Source organism: Dermochelys coriacea, chromosome 8 (genome assembly GCF_009764565.3).
Source record: "Dermochelys coriacea isolate rDerCor1 chromosome 8, rDerCor1.pri.v4, whole genome shotgun sequence".
NCBI classification, from domain to species: domain Eukaryota; kingdom Metazoa; phylum Chordata; order Testudines; family Dermochelyidae; genus Dermochelys; species Dermochelys coriacea.
The window spans coordinates 107,243,225-107,264,873 of NC_050075.1; the positions used below are offsets into that span (position 1 = coordinate 107,243,225).

The 21,649-nt window shown below is 61.4% G+C and overlaps 1 protein-coding gene and 1 long non-coding RNA gene across 3 annotated transcripts in view; one reads left to right on the forward strand and one right to left on the reverse strand.

Annotated features, from left to right (window-relative positions):
• Nucleotides 1-21,649, forward strand: part of SLC6A9 (solute carrier family 6 member 9) — a 51,939-nt gene that overhangs the window by 19,414 nt on the left and 10,876 nt on the right. For both annotated transcript variants that reach the window (XM_038413928.2, XM_038413929.2), the window contains exons 3-6: nt 16,092-16,248; nt 16,954-17,085; nt 19,301-19,556; nt 20,301-20,433. In XM_038413928.2, coding sequence (XP_038269856.1) covers nt 16,092-16,248; nt 16,954-17,085; nt 19,301-19,556; nt 20,301-20,433 — 678 coding nt within the window. The remainder of the gene's footprint in view (nt 1-16,091; nt 16,249-16,953; nt 17,086-19,300; nt 19,557-20,300; nt 20,434-21,649) is intronic.
• LOC122455494 lies at nt 13,722-20,997 on the reverse strand. The gene is made up of 3 exons (XR_006273713.1): nt 20,987-20,997; nt 19,234-19,236; nt 13,722-13,817 (listed from the first exon to the last, which is right to left on the reverse strand). It is a non-coding gene; the product is annotated as an uncharacterized LOC122455494 (long non-coding RNA).

Genomic DNA, 21,649 nt, shown 5'->3' on the forward strand with positions numbered 1-21,649 from the left:
GGGGGTGAGCTGTTCTGCTGGCGAGAGAGCAGAGCCAGGTGGGGGGCAGCGCCACGCCAGAGGAGCTGAGTCAAAAGTAATGCCAAGTCACCGAGCGAGTGAGGAGCACGCAGGGGAGGGGCCGGGGCCGCTCGCTCGCTGGCCGCGCTGAGCCCAGGGGTGTGAATGAGGCTGCAGAAGAATAGCGGCTCCGAGGGTCTCCCCCAGGATGGCAGGCGCTGGCGGCCAGGCCCATCCCTGCCCCACTGAACAGGTCAGTGGGTAGCCGGGTGGAGGGACGGGGCCCAGGTGAAGGGAGCTGCCTGGCAGGGAACACGCTCTTCCCCACAGCCCCTTTGTGCCCACAGCCCGCGCCAGGGAGATGAGACCCAGGCTGAAGAATGGCATTGTCCCTGCCCGGCTGGCAGCAAGGAACAGGCCTGGGGGTCGCACGTGGGGATGAACTCCTCAGCCCTGCCCCGGATCCAGGGGTTGGGTGGGCTGGATGTGCCGGGGGTGTCTCAGGGGACAGAGGTGCAGAATGATATGTCCCCCCGGCTGGCTTCATAGGGACACCAGCCTTCCCCAAGCCGAGAGCCACCCTCCTGTGCCCAGCTGGGGCCTGGCTCCGGGCCACACGGGCCCCTGGGCTGGCCGGGGGGAGCTGCCTTCCTCGGCTTCTCTCACACACCTCTCTGGGACCAGGGCACTGACTAGATCCCAGCACGGCCGCATGGGGCAGGGCAGCCATGTGAACGGCCCCCTCCCCATCACACCCGGCCCTCGTCACACCCAGCTCCTGTCACACCCAGCCCCCTCCTCCTCACACCTGGCCCCCATCACACCCAGCCCCCCATCACACCCAGTTTTGTCTGGGCTTTGTGAAACTGGTGGGGCTGGGGCTGTGGGCATGGGGAGGTGCATGGGGGGTCATTGTGTTGTGGGGCTCCTCAGCTCGTGCAGGATTTCAGTTCTGGTTTGTGGACACAGTGCCTCGCTGGGACCTTGGCAGGGATATCTGTGCCCAGCCTGGTGCGCTACCCTCACTGTGCCGTTAACCCTGGAGCCTAGTGACAGCACCAGCCTAGTGACAGCGCCTGTGGGCAAGGCTTGGGTGGAGTTTAGGTGAGCCCACCTCCGTCATTACCTGCGGGCAGGGCTGGCATCCCCTTATTCAAAGCCAGGGTGTTTGCACCCCCCACCCCCTGACGGTCCCACACGAGTGAGAGGAGACCCCAATCAGGAGCAGGTCCCGCTGCGCTAGGCGCTGTACAAACAGACTTCCGCTGCCCCGGGGAGCTGACGATCCAAGCATAAGATAAGAAGCAAAAGCTGGGTGCAGATGGGGGAGACAAGGAGACAGGCGATGCTGGGCAGCAGGAGAGGCAGGGTCTCAGCGCCAGTGGCCTGCCCCAGCCATGTCCGCAGGTACGAAGGCAGAGGAGGGTTCTCAGCAGGGCTCGGAAGGAGGCTGAGAAGCTGGCATGTCTGGGGAGCTGCCCCTGCAATGCGGAGCCGGGGGGAGCACAGAGGGGCTGGTTTGAACATCTGACACGTGGGCGCAGGGGCTGGCGGGAGCCGACCCCTCAGACTGGTAGGTGCTGGGTAAGGCCGAGCAGATGGCTGAGAAGGGGCAGGCTGTGGGGGGCTGCAGAGAGAAGGGTTGTGGGCAAAGAGCCAGACGAGGAGTGGGAGCCTTGTAGCTGGGCTCTGAAGGGAGCTGAGCGGGGCAGGGCTGCATTTGTCGTGCCCGCAGTAATGGGCCCAAGGGGAGCCGGGAGACCAGCCTGTCTGAGGGTTTGAACCAGTAGCAAAGGCCGCATCTTCCAGGTGTCCTGCAGAGAGAATCGGGGAGATTCAGACCCAGCCTGGCCCAGAGGAGGCGGGGGTGGGTCTGAGTTGCTGGTGCCCAGGTTATAGGCTGGAGAGCGGGACGTGGGGGGAGGGCTGGGCATGGGGAGGCACTCTTCGCTTGAGGGTGTAATTAAGTTGGTGCCCCTTGGTGCCCAGCATGTCTGACCCGGCCAAGCTGCTGCAGTCCCCTAGTGCTGTGGTGCCATCCTGTGCCCACTGGGGCAGAGCAGCCCTGACCCGTTCCATGGCAGACAAGGGCTTTGAGCAAGTGCTGCCCTGCCCAGGGACCAAGCTCCTTGCCTTTGCCTGCCATTGGCTGCAGTGACTCGGTCCCACTCTGTGCCTCAGTTTCCTTTCAGCAGAGCAGATGGAGACAGCCCTTGAAGGCAGCGCCTGGCCCCAGGTCGCACCATCCAGGAGCAAGGGGTGGAATCACCAGGCAGGAACAGAGCCTCCAGCTGGGGATTTTGGGAAGGGAGGGGAATGACCTGCTTGAAAGTCTGTGGCTCTGTCACCTGGGCCCTCGCTCCCTCCTGGCCCCAGCGCGGTGGGCTCCTGCACGCTCCCATCACTGAGATGCAGCCAGCTCTGGGCTAGAACGCAGCAACCCTTTAATAGCCGTGTATCTGCTTAGGAAGTTAAAGCCAATCCAAGGGGAGCTGTAGGGCTGGGGTGTCTGGGCAGGGCACTCCCCATGTGAATGGCCTCAGCTTCTTGCTGGGGACGTGGGGAGGATGGAAGCCCAGGGCCCTGATGGGCAAGCTGAGCTTCCCTCAAACTGGTCGGGCGGTTGGGACATGGCGCAATCTGGCTGCAGGGTCTTTGCATCTCCGGGGCTGGCAGAGCCATGGCTTGGTGGAGTCAGCACATCCACACCAGGGTTTGCATCGGTTCAGATATCTCCATGTAGACAGGCCCTCGTGTGGGGAGCCCAAGCTGGGCTAGCAGGGGCTGTGGGTCGGGAGTGAGGGGCACCAGCAAAGCTGGGGGAGGGGAGTTACACACACAGAGTTACACACAGATGCACAGTTACACACACAATTACACACACAGATGCAGTTACACACACACTCAGGTTTCAGAGTAGCAACCGTGTTAGTCTGTGTCCGCAAAAAGAAAAGGAGGACTTGTGGCACCTTAGAGACTAACAAATTTATTTGAGCATAAGCTTTTGTGAGCTACAGCTCACTTCATCGGATGCATTCAGTGTAGCATTCAGGGTAGCTCACGAAAGCTTATGCTCAAATAAATTTGTTAGTCTCTAAGGTGCCACAAGTACTCCTTTTCTTTTTACACACACACAGAGTTACACACAGTTACACACACACACATTTGCTGTGTTCATCTGCCCCTCTCGGGCGGCCTGTGACGCAGACAGTCGTGCCCGCTGCTGGGGTGGAGCCCAGCCTGCTCCCAGGCTGCAGCAGGGGATCCGTGGCTGGGTTCGCGTGGCACTGGGGTTGCGGGCGGAAGGGGCCCAGTGCCAGCCCGGGCCCCGAGCTGCCGTAGGAGGTGCAGGCTGGGGGGAGCCGTCCCCTGCAGCCAAGCCCGGAGCGCCTTTGTCCCTGCGCAGCTAGAGGAGCAGGAGCAGATGGGCCCGGGGCAGGCAGTGCCCCCCACTGGCGGGCTCCAGGAGCTGCCAAGGGAGGAGGACACATGGGCCGAACAGCCCCCCGCCCCTGTGGCTGGACTGTCAGCCCAGCACCCCCTCCCCAGAGCCTGCGCTGCAGTGGGGCTCCCTGTCCCAGGGCAGGGTTGGGACCCAGAGGATGGCAGGCTGGCCCAGGAAGGCCCCCTCAGTGCAGCGTCCCCTTCCCTCAGCGGAGCTGGGGGGTGTCCCCGGAAAGGGATTGCTGGGGGAAGGGCTGGGAACTGGCTATTTAGAAACATTTAATTAGCATCTAGTTATACCTCACTGTCCCCCCAGCTCTCTGCCTGTGACCTCCCAGCCATCCCCATGGGAACCAGCTGTGAGGTTGGCACCAGAGGCTGATGATGGGGGGGGCGTTCTCGGTGCCCAGGGTGCCCTGGCTCACAGAGGGGGCAGCTGGCCCAGAGCCTGGGCCTGGTGGCCCGCTCCTCCCCCTGCGGTGCCTGGGGTGACTCCCGACTGAGACGCGGTTGTGACTCGGGGCAGTCTGGCCTAGTGACCCTGCAGGGGCTGCCCCTTCCCACTCCCTGCACTGGGGTCAGGTCAGGGATGAGTCTGGCCCAGGAAACACTTGTGGCCCCAGACGCTGGGAGGTGGGACAGCGCCTGGAGCTCCCTGCAGGGAGTCTGGCCCTCGGCTAATTCTCCCTGTCTGCCCAGACCCCAGTCCCAGGAGATGGGGCGCACGGCCGGGCGGGGCTGCCTGGGGCAGGCGTGTGGGGAGCAGGCTGCTGTGGCAGGATCCAAACCAGACAGGCTGGTTGCTGTTGCCTGGGGCCAGACCAGGGCTGTGTGTGCTCCAGCACACCCTCCCCCCATCCGTGGGGCCATCCCAGCAGGCGGGGATGGGGCACTAGGTGGGGAGGGCTCTGAGTCACTGCAGAGACCTCTCTCCCGCGTGTCTCGCTGGGCGGGGGGGGGGGTCTTGCCACGCTCAGGGTCTATCTGGTCACCAGGTTTGTGGTGGGGAAGGAATTTCCCCTGAGTCAGACTGGCAGAGACCGCGGGGGCATTTCGCCGTCCCCTGCAGCACGGGGCACAGGGCACTCGCTGGTTTGAAGGAGGGTAAATGGCAGATTCTCATACTGTGATTTGAGGGCATCAGCAACTCAGCCAGAGGTCGGGGTCTGTTACAGGAAGGGGGGTGAGGGGCTGGGCCATGTGCGGGTCAGACCAGATCACGATGGCCCCTTCTGCCCTTTGAGACTATGAGCTGGGGACTGTGCCGGGCCTGGGAGCATGTTGGGCCATGGTGCCCGCCTGGCCGCCCTCGCGTGCTGCTCACTGGGCCAGCCTGGGGGGGAGGGGTGTTTGGCGAAGGAGCCAGGACGCCTGGGTTCTCGCCTAGCCCATGTGTGATGTCGGGAAAGTCCCTTCCCGCCGGGGCCTGTGGGAGTGAGCGCCTGGCCCTGGCCCACCCCACCAGCGTCGGTGTGAAGGGTGACGCTCCGGCACCAGGGAGGGCAAAGGGCTGGGATAAGCTGGCTCCTGTGTGTGTGTGGACCTGCACCAGTGCAGGTGTGTGCGTGTAAGCATGTGTGTGTGTGTGCACGTTTGTGTGTGTATGTGCACATGTGTGTGTGCATGCAAATGTGAGTGTGCATATGTGAGTGTGTGTGTGTGTGTGTGTGTGAGCACCCAATGCCATCAGCCGGACTCAGTCCGAGGGGCCTGGCTGTGAGCGAGGCCCCCTATGCATCAGGGCTCAGAGCAGAGCCACGTTCGAGCTGGGCTGGTGCCAGGGCCCATGGGGGGCAGGGGCTCTGGTTACGCCGGTTGCTGGGTTCCCAGTGCGGACTGTGCTATGGCTGTGTTTGCTTCAGGGCTGAAATGGCCCAGGGGAGTGGGTGCGTGTGTCCTTGCAGGCTGCGGGGTGAGGCAGGCGGGGGCCTGTCCATGGCTGGCTGTGGGACCGAGCTGGGGAGGCAGGGGCCGGGGCGTGCGGGATCCAAGCAGTGGGGGGCACGGGGCAGTGGGTGCCAACAGCTCGGGCCTGCGCTGGGATGGGCTGCCGTGCTCCCTGGCGCGCGGGGCAGCGGGGTGCCCCTGTCTGACAGGCCTGGCTGCGCACTGGCACTGCCTGCGGCTGGGCTCACGACAGGCGTTGGCGCATCTCTCCCGGGGCAGGGGTCCTCCCAGGGGGCCCAGACAGGGAGCCCAGGTGCCTGTCCGAGGCCAAGGCAGGTCCAAGGCGGGGTGAGGGCCATAGGCACAGCCCTGGCATCCTGCCACATCTCATTGGCTGGGCATGACTGTGGCACCATCACGCCCCGTGAGGTCGTAGGATGAGCAGGACTTGGGCTCTGGGCCCCCTCCCCCAGGAGCAGAGCTTGAGGGCCCTGTCTGCCAAGGCAGGGGGGCAGATAGGGCCTCGTGGCAGGGGCCGAGGCCAGGGCGCTGGGTCTGGCCTGACAGGCTGCTTTGCCCCCTTGCCCCCCTTAGAGCTGCAAGGGGCAGCCCATGGAGCCAGGGCCCCCCATGCCAGGCACCGGGCACTCCCCTGGCACGGCTGCTCCCAGGGTCATCGCCTGGGTCTGAACCCAACCCCTCGTGGCCTCACCTGCGGGTTGGGCGCCCAGCCCCTCGCGAGGGCAGTGCCCAGCCCCTGGCCCAGGCATGCTGCTGCTGATTAGGCTGAACAGCAGCCAGCCTCGTTAGCGGTTCTTCCACGGCTCTGCAAGTCAATCAGGCGATTAGCCTGCGCTCGTGGGCTGCACAGCCCCCCCCCCAATCCCCCGGGCCTCCTCCCCCGGCAAAGAGGTCAGGGCCAGCACACCCCGTCTCGCAGAGAGGCTGGCAGCACCCAGGGAGACCTGCTCGCTGCCTGTGCCAGCCCCGGCTCCCTGCCTGTGGGAGGCGTGAGGGGCCCGGGCAGGGCCGGAGGGCAGAGGAAAGGGCCAGCGGGATGGAGGAGGACTGCAGGGGCTGCAGGAGATGTGTGCAGCTGTTCCCCCAGCCGGGCACTGCAGAGACGAGCCGGGTGCTGCACTCTGCCCACAGCTCCATGCTGAAATCCCTGCGCAATTGTGCACCTCGTGCCACCCATGCAGGCTGGGCAGCCAAGCATGTAAGCCCGGTAATGGGGCATGCAGCTGTGTGGCCCAGTCACATGCAGGGCCAGCCTCATGTCTCGAGCTTGCCAGGATGGGAGTTAGGGTCACTTCCTGCCCCCCGAGGCCAGGCTCCCACACAGCCCCCATTGGTCAGCACCGAAGGCTCTGGGAGTGGCAGGACGGGGCATGGACTGGCAGCCTCCCGTAGCGTGTGGGGCTGGACAGCCACCCTGGGCCCCGGTGCGCAGCAGCAGGGAGGGCCAAGCGCCCCAGTCCAGATCTGCTGGGCTCTGAGTGCCCCATGTGGCATGTGGCAGGGCAGGGACTGGGGGCCCACCGAGAATGGGGCAGGCTGGGAGAAGAGAGCCCCGAAGTGCCCCCTCCCATGCCATGTGAGCTGAGGGACCCCCATTCACAGCCATGGGGCCAGTATCCCCACTGTCTCAATGGGGCTGTGGCTTCTCTCTGTGGGTAGGACATCCCGCTCGTCCCCCTGCCCAGGCTGGGGCTCGGCTGGGGGGCAGCGGTGGTGGGGCTGGGCGGCTCTTAGCAGATGCTGGCTTGGCCGAGCCGTGCCGGATAAGTGGCTGCAGCCGCCCGGCTGCTCCGGGCGCTAATGGAATAACACGGTCCGGCGCCCTCGCGCCTGAGGCAGATCCGAAGCCACGGCTGCATTGGCAGGGCGCTCGCAGCAGCTGTTAGTGATCGGAGGCCACACGTGGTGCGGGGCGAATGGCTGGCGTCCCCTCAGCTCCCAGGGCAGGGCCGAGAGCTCGCCTGGAGCCCCTGCCCCACGCCCCTGGGGCAAGGAGACACAGATCCCCTAAAGCCCTGGGGTGCCGTCTCCCTATCCAGCTGGGCATCGGGGTGCTGGCCTGGGGTCACTGCCAGGCCCAGCCTGGGAGCTCACCTGGTGGGAGCTGTGGCAGGTGGGGGGCCCCTCCCCATACCTGGCTGGCCTCCGTGGGGGTGGCTGGGCTGGGGGTTGCTCAGAGCGGCCACTGCTCCGCAGGGGCAAGGCCAGGGTCAGGCGGGGAGCAGGAGACGGGTGCGGTGGTGCTGTGTCTCTGGAGGGGGAGCCTGTATGCAGGACACAGGGGCGCAGCCAGTGAGCAGAGGGGGTTCACCGGAGCTGGGGGCTCCCCTCCCAACAACTCTGGGGTGGGTAGGGGCTCTCTTGCGCCTGTGGAGGCGAATCAGTTCAGCCTGGGCCAGGGCACATGGGGCAAAACCGAAGCCGGCCCAGCCATGTTGAGTGAGGGCACCGGGGGGCTGGGCTCCGGCAGGCCCTGGTGCAAGGTGCCAGCCAGGCCGAGGGCGAGGTCACGGAGCATGCTGTGTGCCCCCCGCTCGCAGGGAGCTGCCCTGCCCAGGGCCAGGGGTGCTGGGCCCCCCAGGCTGCCGCCAGCCGCAGCCGCTCCTTTGTTGGGCCCTGGTGTGAGGCTGCATTGTGAGCTCAAGACAGCACTGACACTGGCCGCCCTGCAGCAGGAGGGGGCCTTGGGCCTGGGACAAAGCGCCATTCTTGCCCCCAGAGAATGAGCTCATTCTGGGATGTGCTGGAAGTGCCCACCTGGCATTGGGCATCCAGCTCCCGCCCTGCCATTGAGCTCTTGGTGCCATGGGGCAGGGCCGAAGGCCCCTGCTGGAGGGTGCAAAGCTGGACACAGGCGTAACGAAGAGCAGCCATCAGGCCCCGTAATCTTTGCTGTGCGTTCACTGGGCAGGGGTGCCAGGGACTTCTCTCACAGCACGGGGTGGGGCTTGCAGGAGGGCCTAGAGCTCCCCCAAGGATTTTGTCACCCCCCAGGAGCTGGTCTGATCTCCCCTCTGGTGGTGCCCTGGGTGACCTAGAACCCAGGTACCCCTCCCGATTCCCCCCCCTCCCAGCAGGGTGGGCCGGGTGCCTGCACAACCTTGCTACTGCCCCCTGTCTCGTCAGGACATCTGCAGCCCTGTCCCCGTGGGCTCTGAGCATCGGGATGCAGGGCTCACCGGGCACGCTTGCCCATGGCCCAGGCAGCCCCTTGTCCCAGCATCGGCAATGCCCAGCACCATATGTGGATGGGGGAGCAGGAGCCACGCAGCAGCAGATGGGGGACGATCCCCCACCCAGGGCCCACCCTGACCCTCATGGACAGAGTATGGCTTCGGGACCCTACCCTGGAGAGGGGGGTCCGCCCCGCCCAGTGCTCTGCGTGAGCGTGAACTGTGATGACTCTGGGCTGTTTGTCACCCCGACACACACCTCATCCCTCTCTGAGTTGAGCCTGTGACCTCGACAACTCCCTGTGGCAGCTAGTTCCGCAGGCTAACACATGCTGTATGGCAGCGCTTCTCAGCCTTCCCAGCCTGGGACCCCTGGCAGGGAGCTGGCTTGTCTTTGGACCCCACATTTCACCTCCCTTAGAAGTGACTTGCTCCCAAATCAGCCCTGGACACACAGTGTCCCAGCGCGCTGCTGCTGAGCCATCTGCCTTCCTCCGTCTGAGCCTGCACCTATCACAGCAGGTGACTCTGTCCCGCCATTTCAGTGTGAGCCCTGAGCTGGGTTTGCTCTAGGAGCCTTGGTGGGAGCCTGAGCCCCATGGCCCACGGCAAAAGCAAATAACTTAGCATTGCAGGGTGTCACGGCGTCCCCGGGCGATGCTCTGGAACTGCTCCCCACAAAGCCATTCAGGACTCTGGGGGAGTCTCCTCTCTGGGAGCAACTGTCTGCAGGACACACAGCTCACCCGGCTCCCCCCTTCCTGGGGCTGACCTCAGAGCATTCAGCATCCTCTGCCCCTCCGTGCACTTCCCACAGCCAGTCCGCCCAGGCAGGCTCCTGGGGAAGCCAGAGGGTCCTGCCCCCCAACTCCACAGTCAGACGTTACTCTCAGCCAGCCAGTAGAACAGAAGGTTTATTAGACGACAGGAACATGGTCTAACACAGAGCTTGTAGGTGCAGAGAAGAGGACCCTTCAACTGGGTCCATTTTGGGGGGCAGTGAGCCAGACAACCCCATCTGCACTTCACTCCATGTCCCCAACCAGCCCCAACTGCCTCCCCCTCCAGCCCCCCCTCCTCTGGGCTTTGTCCCTTTCTGGGCCAGGAGGTCACTGATTCCTTTATTCTCCAACCCTTCAGCTCTCACCTTGCAGGGGGGAAGGGCCCAGGCCATCAGGTGCCAGGAAATAGGGTGTCGGCCATTCTCTGTGTCCAGACCCCTGCACACACCTGCCTTCTAGGGCTCTGCAACGATCATACACCCTTATCCCACCACCTAGATACTTAAGAACTGCATAGGGGAAACTGAGGCACCCCCACACTATTCAGAGAAAACACTAAGAACAGTCCCACTTCGTCACATCTCTCCACCCTCGAGGCCAAACTGAGCGAGGTCACTTTAGCCAGTGACCTGGGGAAGTTTGACCCCAGCAATATTTCCATGGATGCCCCAGCATCTCTCCCATTCCTTAGCATCGGCTTGCATCAGCCCCGCACCCAGCCCTGTGTCTGAGGCGTCGGTGAACACTATAAAGGCCTTGGCAAAGACTGGGTTTACCAGATTTACTGGGCCCTGGATTAGAGCCTCCTTCACCGCACAGAGAGCCCTCTGGCACTGCTTGGTCCAGACCAGCTCGTCTGGCTTCCCCTTCTTACATAGCTTAGTGGTGGGGGCAGCTAGGGAGCTCAAGCGGGGTACAAACCTCCAGCTGTACCCCGCCATCCCAATAAAGGCCTGGACCTGTTTCTTGGTCTGGGGAACAGGCCATTCTCTGATTATCTCCACCTTACACTTTCCAGCTTTTACCATCAGTCCTGCCTCCTTGAGGCAGCCCAGCACCCTCCTCACCTGGAACACAGACTGTTCACTTACAGAATCAGCATGGAGACGTCCCTTTCTCAACAACCTTGGCTCCCCAACAAGCTGGCCAAACACAGCCACTTGGTTAGAGGACTGTTTAACTTTCTTAACAGCTTTCACTCCCTCTGAGACCTTCTCAAAGCCATCCACACTGGATCCTTCAACAGGATTCACCACAAAAAATTTCTGGCTGTTAGGAACTGAAACTTTCTTGGTTAAATCACTTTCACACCCTTCAGTTGCAGTAAACTGCTTGCAAAGACTCCAGGAGGATTCCTTTCCCTAGGGGTTTTTCTATGCAACAATTCACCCTTCACAGAAATTCTGCCCTTACCCTCTTCACCTAGGGCTTGCTCTAGAGGAACACTTTCCTGAGCCACAACAGACTCTTTCTGGGTCTCGCTTACATCCAGAATCACCTCTGGCCCATCAGGCGGATTCCTACACAATCCCCTTTCAGGCAAACTCACAGACTTCCTAGATAAAAGGTTGGAAGCCTTCTCCTTCCCTTTGCCACACACAAGTTCAGGAATCTTTTCCTTCTTGCTACAGGTTTCCACACATCCGATGAAGTGAGCTGTAGCTCACGAAAGCTTATGCTCAAATAAATTTGTTAGTCTCTAAGGTGCCACAAGTACTCCTTTTCTTTTTGCGGATACAGACTAACACGGCTGCTACTCTGAAACCTGATTAGACAGAGTTGCTACGCCCTTTCCCAGCCACATACTAGCAACAGGCAAAATACAAGCACCAGAATTGTCTGGCTTCTGGGATTGTACATAGACATTAACTGGATGCGACCTAGTTACAGGGCCATTCTCCCGAGCAGACACAAACTTAGGACCATTCCCTTCCTGGGCTTTAGCTGAATCCAGAACCAACTCTGAGACAACTGCACTATTCTCCACCATCACAGGCTGAAAGGCCCCTTCTGTCTGCTCCACAGACAAAGAGCCGGACACACTTTCTCCTTTCCCAGACACACAGCTCGGGATCTCATTCCCCTGGTCCCAGCACACAGGGCTGTTCACAGACAACTGCTTGGAGACCGGGGTAGCTCCCTCCATAGGCAAGTCAATACCCCTGACAGACACAGGCACGTTTCCTTCCCTGTCCCAATTCTCCACCCAGCTAACAGGTAAGGTCCAGGGACACTCATCTTCCACTCTCCTCACCTTCCCACCCTGCTGACTAGACAAAGCCATCAGCCCTCAAGGCTGCCTAGGCTCATCCAGACTTTCCTTACCAAGCACCTTGCCACTCCCAACAGACAAACTGCTGCTCGTCTCACTACCCTGAGCTACTTCCAGCAAATGGCAGTTACCCTTCTCAGGTTCCCTTTTACAAGCTGTGCTCTCAAAGCTCTGTTGTCCTTCCCTTACCAACCTCTGCTTCCACGAGGAACTAGATGTTAAATTCACTGAGAGACGACAAGTCCTATCCAAAGCGTCTAGAGATGAGAATAGACCTGCCATCCCCTGCACTCTCGAGAGATTAACTACCCAGCTGTTCTGCTCTGCAAACTCAGCTACCCCGTCTCCCCTCTCACTGGCTGGGCCTGGGGTCACAGCCCCGCTGAATCCTGTCCCTAGTCGCTCCCTCCCTGCCGTGGGATCACTTCCCAGCAGCACCTCTGGACAAGGCAAACCTGGTTGGCAGCCGACCCGCCCTGCTTGTGGGTCCCCCCACCTGAGCTGGGGTCTCAGCTCCCACTGTGCTCAGCGCTGCCCTTGCTGTCCCAGTGGGGGTAGGCAGTGAGCTCTCTGCTCTCCTTACAGCATCAGAGCCAGCGTGAGCCCCCTAAACCCCTTCTCCAGTGTGCAGGGGGGCAGGGAGCATCTCTCTGTCCCACCCAGCCCCAGGGGGCTGGTTACAGGCAGGCAGGTATCCTGAGCCTAGCAGCTCCTCCCTGCTGCTAGCCAGGTCATCTGCATTTTCACTGACCATTTCCCTCTCCACTGATTGGTTCCCTGGATTCAAATTCAAACCCTTGGCCGTTACAGGAGCAGGGCCTGGATCCTGTCCCAAAGAGACACAGTCACCCCACAACAGGGTCTCGCAGCTGGTATCCTGGAGAACCCCAATGACCAGCCAGCCCCACCCCTCCTGGGTCTGCACAGGGATCTGGGCCATAGGCAGGACGAGGGGCTTCATCCCTGGGATCCTCACCCAGCTAACACAGACCCTCCACATCTGGTGAGGCTGCACCACCCAGGGCCTGACAACAGTTCTCTCTGTCCCAGGGTCTCACCACCCCAGGAATAAGAAAAGGAGTACTAGTGGCACCTTAGAGATTAATAAATTTATTAGAGCATAAGCTTTCGTGAGCTACAGCTCACTTCATCGGATGCATTCAGTGGAAAATACAGTGGGGAGATTAATATACACAGAGAACATGAAACAATGGGTGTTACTATACACACTGTAATGAGAGTGATCACTTAGATGATAAGGTGAGCTATTACCAGCAGTAGAGTGGTGGGGGGGAAACTTTTGTAGTGATAATCAAAGTGGGCCATTTCCAGCAGTTGACAAGAACATCTGAGGAATGATGGGGGAGAGAAATAACATGGGGAAATAGTTTTACTTTGTGTAATGACCCATCCACTCCCAGTCTCTATTGAAGCCTAAATTAATTGTATCCAGTTTGCAAATTAATTCCAATTCAGCAGTCTCTCGTTGGAGTCTGTTTCTGAAGCTTTTTTGTTGAAGAATTGCAACTTTTAGGTCTGTAATCGAGTGACCAAAGAGATTGAAGTGTTCTCCAATTAGTTTTTGACTGTTATAATTCTACCAATGTGATATATGCCATCATGTGCCAGCAATACCCCTCTGCCACGTACATTAGTCAAACTGGACAGTCTCTATGTAAAAGAATAAATGGACACAAATCAGACGTCAAGAATTATCACATTCAAAAACCAGTCGGAGAACACTTCAATCTCTTTGGTCCCTCGATTACAGACCTAAAAGTGGCAAGTCTCCGATCCCCCGATGGGGAACCCAATCATGAAGACCCCCGTCTGGTCGGGGACAGGTGTCTTGGGGATGCCTGGCTACCACTCCAGCTGCTCCCAGATCCTGCTATAGCCCCATTTGGTCAGGAATCTGCTCCTTAGAGTGATCATCCTCCTCCAGCTGCACAATTAACTGTGCCTTGGTGAACTTTCCAATGCGCAACCCTCTCTTTTTGCACAGGGTTACAATGTCCTTCTTAAGGAGATGGTGACAGGCCATCACTCTACTCTTTCCAAGTTGCTGTGGACTCCCAGGCTTGTGGGCTCTCAGCTCCCCACGGTTTCCAGGGAGAACCCCTAGTGTGCCGGCCTTTCTCAAGGTCACCACCTCTTTGCCAGGGTCGAGCTGCAGACTCATCCACCCCTGGGACCGCTCGTTGCAATCCCCAGGGGAGCCCTGTTACTGCAAGAGTCCTTCTCTCTCCCAGGGCCAAGCCGCAGGCTACTCTGCCCCTGAGACTGCTCACCGCAGTCCCCAGGGGGACCCCATTACTGCACAGTCCTTCTCGCTGGTCTGACACTCCCAGGGGTTAACCACCCCCCGAAACCGCTCCTCTCTGAGCCTTCAGCACACCTGGTCCTTGTCAATCCCCCTTCGTTTTACTGCTCCACAGTCACTTACTGCAGGAAGCGCCAGCCACAGGGTGTGGTACATCCCACCGCTGACACCAGTTGTCACAGAGTTCCCAGGCGATGCTCTGGAACTGCTCCCTACAAAGCCAGGCAGGACTCTTCTCTCTCGGAGCAGCCTGTCTCCAGGGGAAGAAGCTCACCTGGCTTCCACCTTCTGGTTCTGACCTTGGAGCATTCAGCATCCTCTGCCCCTCCGTGTGCTTTCCACAGAGAGTCTGCTCAGGCAGGGTCCTGGGGAAGCCACAGAGGGTCCTGCCCCCCCAATTTTGCAGCCAGACGTGACTCTCGGCCAGCCAGTAAAACAGAAGGTTTATTAGGCGACAGGAACATGGTCTAACACAGAGCTTGTAGGTACAGAGAAGAGGACCCCTCAGCCTGGTCCATTTTCGGGGCAATGAACCAGACAACCACGTCTGCACTTCACTCCACGTCCCCAACCAGCCCCAAACTGCCTCCCCCTCCAGCCCCTCCTCCTCTGGGCTTTGTCCCTTTCCTGGGCCAGGAGGTCACCTGATCCCTTTGTTCTCCTTTAGCTCTCACCTTGCAGGGGGAAGGGCCCAGGCCATCAGCTGCCAGGAAACAGGGTGTCGGCCATTCTCTGTGTCCAGACCCCTGCACACACCTGCCCTCTAGGGCTCTGCAAGGATCATACACCCTTATCCCACCCCCTAGATACTTAAGAACTGCCTAGGGGAAACTGAGGCACCCCCACACTATTCAGAGGAAACATTAAGAACAGTCCCGCTTCATCACACAGGGGCCCTGTGTTTTGGGGCCCTGGGCACTTGCCCCTTAATGCCAGCCCCCTGAACCTGCCCTGTAACCCCCTGGGAGTCACAACCCCAGCGTGAAAAACTCTCACCTAGATGAGTTGACATGCCCCCTGCAGGACCTCTGCGTGCCCCAGGGGTACCCCAGCTTGAGACCCACGGCCCTGCTGACTGGGCCGGAGAAGAGAGGTCGGGGCTCTTGTCCTCCCAGCACAAGAAGACAGAGGGAGACACTTTCCCATAGCACAGTGGGTCTCAGTCATGGGTGCATGTATCCTGGGGGACCCCGAGCTCTTCTGGGGGGAAGGGATTTGCCTGGGCCAATGAGAAGCACCAGCCGAGTCAGTACAAGCTCCAGTTGCACAGTCAGGGAGTTGTGTCTAGTGCTGGGTGTGCTACACACTGACACATAAGGCCAGTGTTATATTCCAGGCCATTGAGTTCTCCTGATTCGGTAACAGGAGCATGGAGGAAATGGTCCAGTACCATCAGCTGGGGCACTTCTATAGTTTCATATCTGAGTCTGGATCAAGTGGTTTTTAAGTGAGGTGTAACTTGGGGGGGGGGTGCCACACACCTCAGCTTCTGCAAGGGGTACAGGAGCCTAGCAAAGCTGAGAGCCCCTGCCCTAGATCCTGCTCCCTAAGCTGGGGTGGGAACCCAGGAGTCCTGGCCCCCAGCCCCCCAGTGCCAGCTTCCTGGCACTGCTCCTGTCCCCACCCTTGGGGGTGTCACTTTGCCACCCACCTGTGGATGTGGTGGGGGCTGGGGGGTCAATCTCCTCCCCCCGCGGCTCCAGGCTCACCGTGCCGGAGGCTCCAGCTGCCTAGCGCGGCCCCGCAGGCTGGGCCGGGGCGCGGGGGGCGGGGGGGCCGTGGGAACAGAGGCGGCTTTGTGCTGCCTCAGCTCAGCCCTGCTTTGTATGAGTCGCAGACTCCTGCTTCCCTGCAGCCGGGCGGCCGGGGGGGGAGGGGGCACAGCTGGGGACCCACTGCCTCCTCCCCCTGCAGGGGCTGGAGTCCCCCTCCCCTTCCCCCTCTCTGCAGAGCCAGGGTCCCCCTCCTCCCTAAAGGGGCGGGGTCCTCCCCCATCCCTGCAGGGCTGGGGGCCCCCACATCTAGGGAGGAGGATTGGAGCAGCCACGGGGGCTGGGGTGGGGGGGAAGCTGTCTGCGTAGCGCAGTATCTCCCCTCCCCCATTTTCTCCCATGGGGGGGCTGTTTCCAGCTGGGCAGGGCCCTGGGGGGTACCCCATTGCTAATGGCACCTGCCCCCTCTCTCCGCAGAATGGCGCCGTCCCTGGGGAGGTGACCAAGAGAGATGAGAACGTGAAACGGGGCAACTGGACCAACCAGATTGAGTTTGTGCTGACGAGTGTGGGCTACGCCGTGGGGCTGGGCAACGTGTGGCGCTTCCCCTACCTCTGCTACCGCAACGGGGGAGGTGCGTGCCCCAGTGTGGCCTGGCAGCAGGAGTGGGTGGGGTCAGCAGGGGGTGCTGGGCTATGGGGAGCAGGCCGGGTCAGCAGGGGGTACTGGGCTACGGGGAGCAGGTGGGGGTCAGCAGGGGGGTGCTGGGCTGCGTGGAGCAGGTGGGGGTCAGCAGGGGGGTGCTGGGCTACGGGGAGCAGGTGGAGGTCAGCAGGGGGCACTGGGCTACGGGGAGCAGGTGCGGGTCAGCAGGGGGCACTGGGCTACGGGGAGCAGGTGCGGGTCAGCAGGGGGGTGCTGGGCTGCGTGGAGCAGGTGGGGGTCAGCAGGGGGGTGCTGGGCTACGGGGAGCAGGTGGAGGTCAGCAGGGGGCACTGGGCTACGGGGAGCAGGTGGAGGTCAGCAGGGGGTGCTGAGCTGTGTGGAGCAGGTGGGGGTCAGCAGGGGGATGCTGGGTTATGGGGAGTGGGTGGAGGTCAGCAGGGGGGCACTGGGCTATGGGGAGCGGGGCTACGGGGAGCAGGCGGGGTCGGCAGGGGGGAGCTGGGCTACGGGGAGCGGGCGGGGGTCAGCCAGGGTCGCTGGGCTGTGGGGAGCGGGCGGGGGTCAGCAGGGGAGCTGGTATTGCAGGCCAGGGCTGGCTCTCAGGGCCAGAGGGCAATGGGCCCCAGCCCACCCTGGCCCTGCCCCACCCTCACCTCTCTGCGCCTCCCGCCAGGAGCCTTCATGTTCCCCTACTTCATCATGCTGGTTTTCTGCGGCATCCCCCTCTTCTTCATGGAGCTCTCCTTCGGCCAGTTCGCCAGCCAGGGCTGCCTGGGCGTCTGGAGGATCAGCCCCATGTTCAAAGGTGAGAGGGAACTCACGTCCGGACCGTGCACGCTCACACCCGCCCACCGCACGCTCATGCCCAGACTGTGCATGCTCACACCTGCCCTGTGCACATTCACGCCCACCCAGCGCACTCTCATGCCCAGACTCTGCATGCTCACACCTGCCCTGTGCACACTCACCCACACCCTGGGCACGCTCACGCCCACCCACACCCTGGGCACACTCACGCCTGCCCTGTGCACGCTTGCACCCAGACCGAGCACGCTCATGCCAAGACTTGCACACTCATGCCCACCCTGTGCATGTGCGCCCCTGCCCTGTGCACACTCATGCCCAGACTGTGGATGCTCACACCCACCCAGTGCACTCTCATGCCCACCCAGTGCTCACTCATGTCTGCCCTTTGTATGCCCCAGTGCACTCATGCCCACCCTGCCCATGCTCACACCCAACCTGTGAACACTTATGCCTGCTCACACCCAACCTCTGCATGTTCACCCTGAGCACACTCACACCTGCCCTGTGCATGCTCACAACCACCCTGCACACACTCATGCCTGGCCCTGCACATGCTCATGCTCTGCCCAGTGCACACTAACACCCTGCCCAGTGCATGCTCTCAACCACTCTGTGCATGCTCATGCCCACCCTGTGCACTCTTGTGCCCTCAGTGCACACTCACCCCCAGCCCTGTGCACACTCATGCCCACCCCTGCACATGCTCACACCCACCCCTGCACACGCGCATGCCCATCCCAGCACATGCTCACACCCAGCTCTGCACACGCTCACATCTGGCCCATCACATGCTCACGTCCGGCTGCGCACGTTCATGCCCCCTCGTGCACACTTATGCCTGGCTGTGTGCACGCTCATGCCCAGCCCTGCTCACGCTCACACTCATGCACACACACCTGCCCTCATATGCTCTTGGGAGCACACGCTCAGGTTTGTACATACCTATTCACGCTCCACCCATTCATGCTCCTCCTAAACCATTAAAATGTGCATGTGTGTTCCCTCTCATGCACCAACACGCCCACAGGCTGCACACACTTTGGCACACTTGCTTCTGTACACTCAACCTGCACACTCACCTGTGCATAACTCTTATTGCATGCTCATGTGTACACTTTCTTACACCCTTGACCCTGTAAACTCACCCAACTTGTCCATTCACATGCACACACTCACACATTCACTGCTGTACACAAACACACTCATCTCTGAACAGCCTCATTGCATACTCACCTGTATGATCACATGTGCTCTGACACATTCTTGTACATGCACATGCACACACGTGTTTGCATGTGTGACGGAGTCCCCGTGCGATGCTCTGGAGCTGCTCCCTACGAAGCCAGGCAGGACTCTGGGCAAGTCTCCTTTCTGGGAGCAGCCTGTCTGCAGGACACACAGCTCACCCGGCTTCCCCCTTCCCGGGTCTGACCTCGGAGCATTCAGCATCCTCTGCCCCTCCATGCGCTTCCCACAGCGAGTCCGCCTAGGCAGGGTCTTGGGGAAGCCAGAGGGTCCTGCCCCCCAACTCCGCAGTCAGACGTGACTCTCAGCCAGCCAGTAAAACAGAAGGTTTATTAGACGACAGGAACATGATCTAACCAGAGCTTGTAGGTGCAGAGAAGAGGACCCCTCAGCTGGGTCCATTTTGGGGGGCAGTGAGCCAGACAACCCCGTCACTCCATGTCCCCAGCCAGCCCCAAACTGTCTCTCCAGCCCCCCCCCCCCTCTGGGCTTTGTCCCTTTCCCGGGCCAGGAGGGCACCTGATTCCTTTGTTCCCCAACCCTTTAGCTCTCACCTTGCAGGGGGGAAGGGCCCAGGCCATCAGTGGCCAGGAGACAGAGTGTTGCCATTTATGTACCCTGGCCCTTTGCTCTGCAACAATTACACCCCCTTATCCCACCACCTAGAGACTTAAGAAATGCTTGGGGAAACTGAGGCACCCCTACAGTATTTAGGAAACATTAAGAACAGTCCCACTTCATCACAGCATGATTGGTCTTGTATGCAGACACACACTTGTTGCACACATTAATAAACACTTATATGTGAACACAATTTTGCACACTTACTTGCACATACACATAGTTGCTCTGGTACAACCCCACTCATTTTGCACACTCACCCTGCCCTCACTCCTGTTACACACTTGCACGTACATGCTCGTCCCCCCAGGTCTGCCCCTCCCCTCACGTGCTGCCTGTCCCCCCAGGTGTGGGCTATGGGATGATGGTGGTCTCCACGTACATTGGCATCTACTACAATGTGGTGATCTGCCTCGCCTTCTACTACTTCTTCTCCTCCATGACATGGGTGCTGCCCTGGACCTACTGCACCAACCCCTGGAACACGCCCGACTGCACCGGGGTGCTGGACGCCACCAATGGTTCTGTCGTGCCCCCCCTCAACCTCACCCAGCTCCTCAACCACACGCTCAAGCGCACCAGCCCCAGCGAGGAGTTCTGGAGGTGCCAGCCCCATGGGGCCCTGAGGCAGACCCCAGCCTGGCCTCACCAGGCACAGCCTGATTGCCTAGGGCAGAGGGGATTGTAGTCCCCATTGCAGAGGGCTCAGGGCTCTGGGGGAGAGGCAGGGCTGCTGTGGCCAGAGCAGAGGTCCAGGGTGGGGCTCTGGGGCAGAGGGACGGGGCTCCAGAGAAGAGGGGTGGGGCTTTGGAACAGAGTGGGGGCTCCAAGGCAGACGGGTAGGGCTCCGGGGCGGGAGGGCAGGCATATGGATGGGGCTCCGGGGCAGATGGGTGGGGCTCTGGCGCGGGAGGGCAGGCAGACGGGTGGGGCTCTGGGGCAGACGGGTGGGGCTCCGGGGCGGGAGGGCAGGCAGACATGGGGCTCCGGGGCGGGAGGGCAGGCAGACAGGTGGGGCTCCGGGGCAGACAGATGGGGCTCCGGGGCAGACGGGTGGGCAGGCAGACGGGTGGGGCTCCGGGGCAGACAGGTAGGGCTCCGGGGCGGGAGGGCAGGCAGACGGGTGGGGCTCCAGGGCGGGAGGGCAGGCAGACGGGTGGGGCTCCGGGGCGGGAGGGCAGGCAGACGGGTGGGGCTCCGGGGCGGGAGGGCAGGCAGACGGGTGGGGCTCCAGGGCAGACGGGTGGGGCTCCGGGGCGGGAGGGCAGGCAGACGGGTGGGGCTCCGGGGCGGGAGGGCAGGCAGACGGGCGGCTGGCATCTCACGCTCTCTGTCCCCGTGGGGCAGGCGATACGTGCTGAAGCTCTCGGACGACATCGGGAACCTGGGCGAGGTGCGGCTCCCCCTGCTCGGCTGCTTGGGCATCTCCTGGGTCATCGTCTTCCTCTGCCTCTTCAAGGGCGTCAAGTCATCAGGAAAAGCAAGTAGAGTCCATCCTGCTACCCGCCCCTCCCTGAGCCTGGCTCCTCCCCCTCCATCGCTCCTCCCCTCCCTGAGCCTGGCTCCTCCCCCTCCATCGCTCCTCCCCTCCCTGAGCCTGGCTCCTCCCCCTCCCCATGTTTGTTTCCTCTTCCCTTGTGCCTGGTCCCAGACCCACAGGCTCTGTGCTACACCCCAGCTTTTCGACTGTCCCTTGGAGAGGGCTTCAATCCAGCCGGAGCTGTGTGGAGCAGAACTCCAGGAAATATTTTCTTACCTGTGGGGTAGAAGCCACTAGGCCCAGCAACCCCCTGCCCCCCGTCCCCGTGACTAAAGCCCGGAGTCCCACTGCCCTGGAGGGATGAAGCCACAAGCTCCCACACACCCCTCCCAGCCCCACCCACTGGGCCCTAGAAATTTTATAGCATGTTGAGGGGTCTGGGTGGGGGGCTCCAGGAAATACTCAATGAGAATTTAAGCCCTGTCCTTGGAGGAACCCTCAGTGCACTGGCCCCCCAAGGGGCCCTGCCCCCTTCCTCCAGGGCAAGTCCCACGGCCCCACCGCCTCCAGGCTCCAGCCCCCCGTTCTGCAGTGCAGCTCTGTGCAGCAACCCCCCGACACAGGCGCCTGGAGAAGACTCTCATGCTCTGGAGGGCTCCGTGACCCCTGGCAGCCCTCTTCGAACAGGCCGGGTTTGGCACTCACCTGGCCTGGCACCGGGAGTGCTGGGTTAGCAGGAGAGACGCCTGCCGCCCTGTCCCCACACCGTGGTTCTAGCAGTGCCAGGTCAGAGCCCCACTGTCACGGTGTCCCCGGGCGATGCTCTGGAACTGCTCCCCACAAAGCCAGGCAGGACTCTGGGGAAGTCTCCTCTCTGGGAGCAGCCTGTCTGCAGGACACACAGCTCACCCGGCTCCCCCCTTCCTGGGGCTGACCTCAGAGCATTCAGCATCCTCTGCCCCTCCGTGCGCTTCCCACAGCCAGTCCGCCCAGGCAGGGTCCTGGGGGGGCCAGAGGATCCTGCACCCCAACTCCGCAGTCAGACGTTACTCTCAGCCAGCCAGTAAAACAGAAGGTTTATTAGACGACAGGAACATGGTCTAACACAGAGCTTGTAGGTGCAGAGAAGAGGACCCCTCAACTGGGTCCATTTTGGGGGGCAGTGAGCCAGACAACCACGTTTGCACTTCATTCCACGGTCCCCAGCCATCCCCAA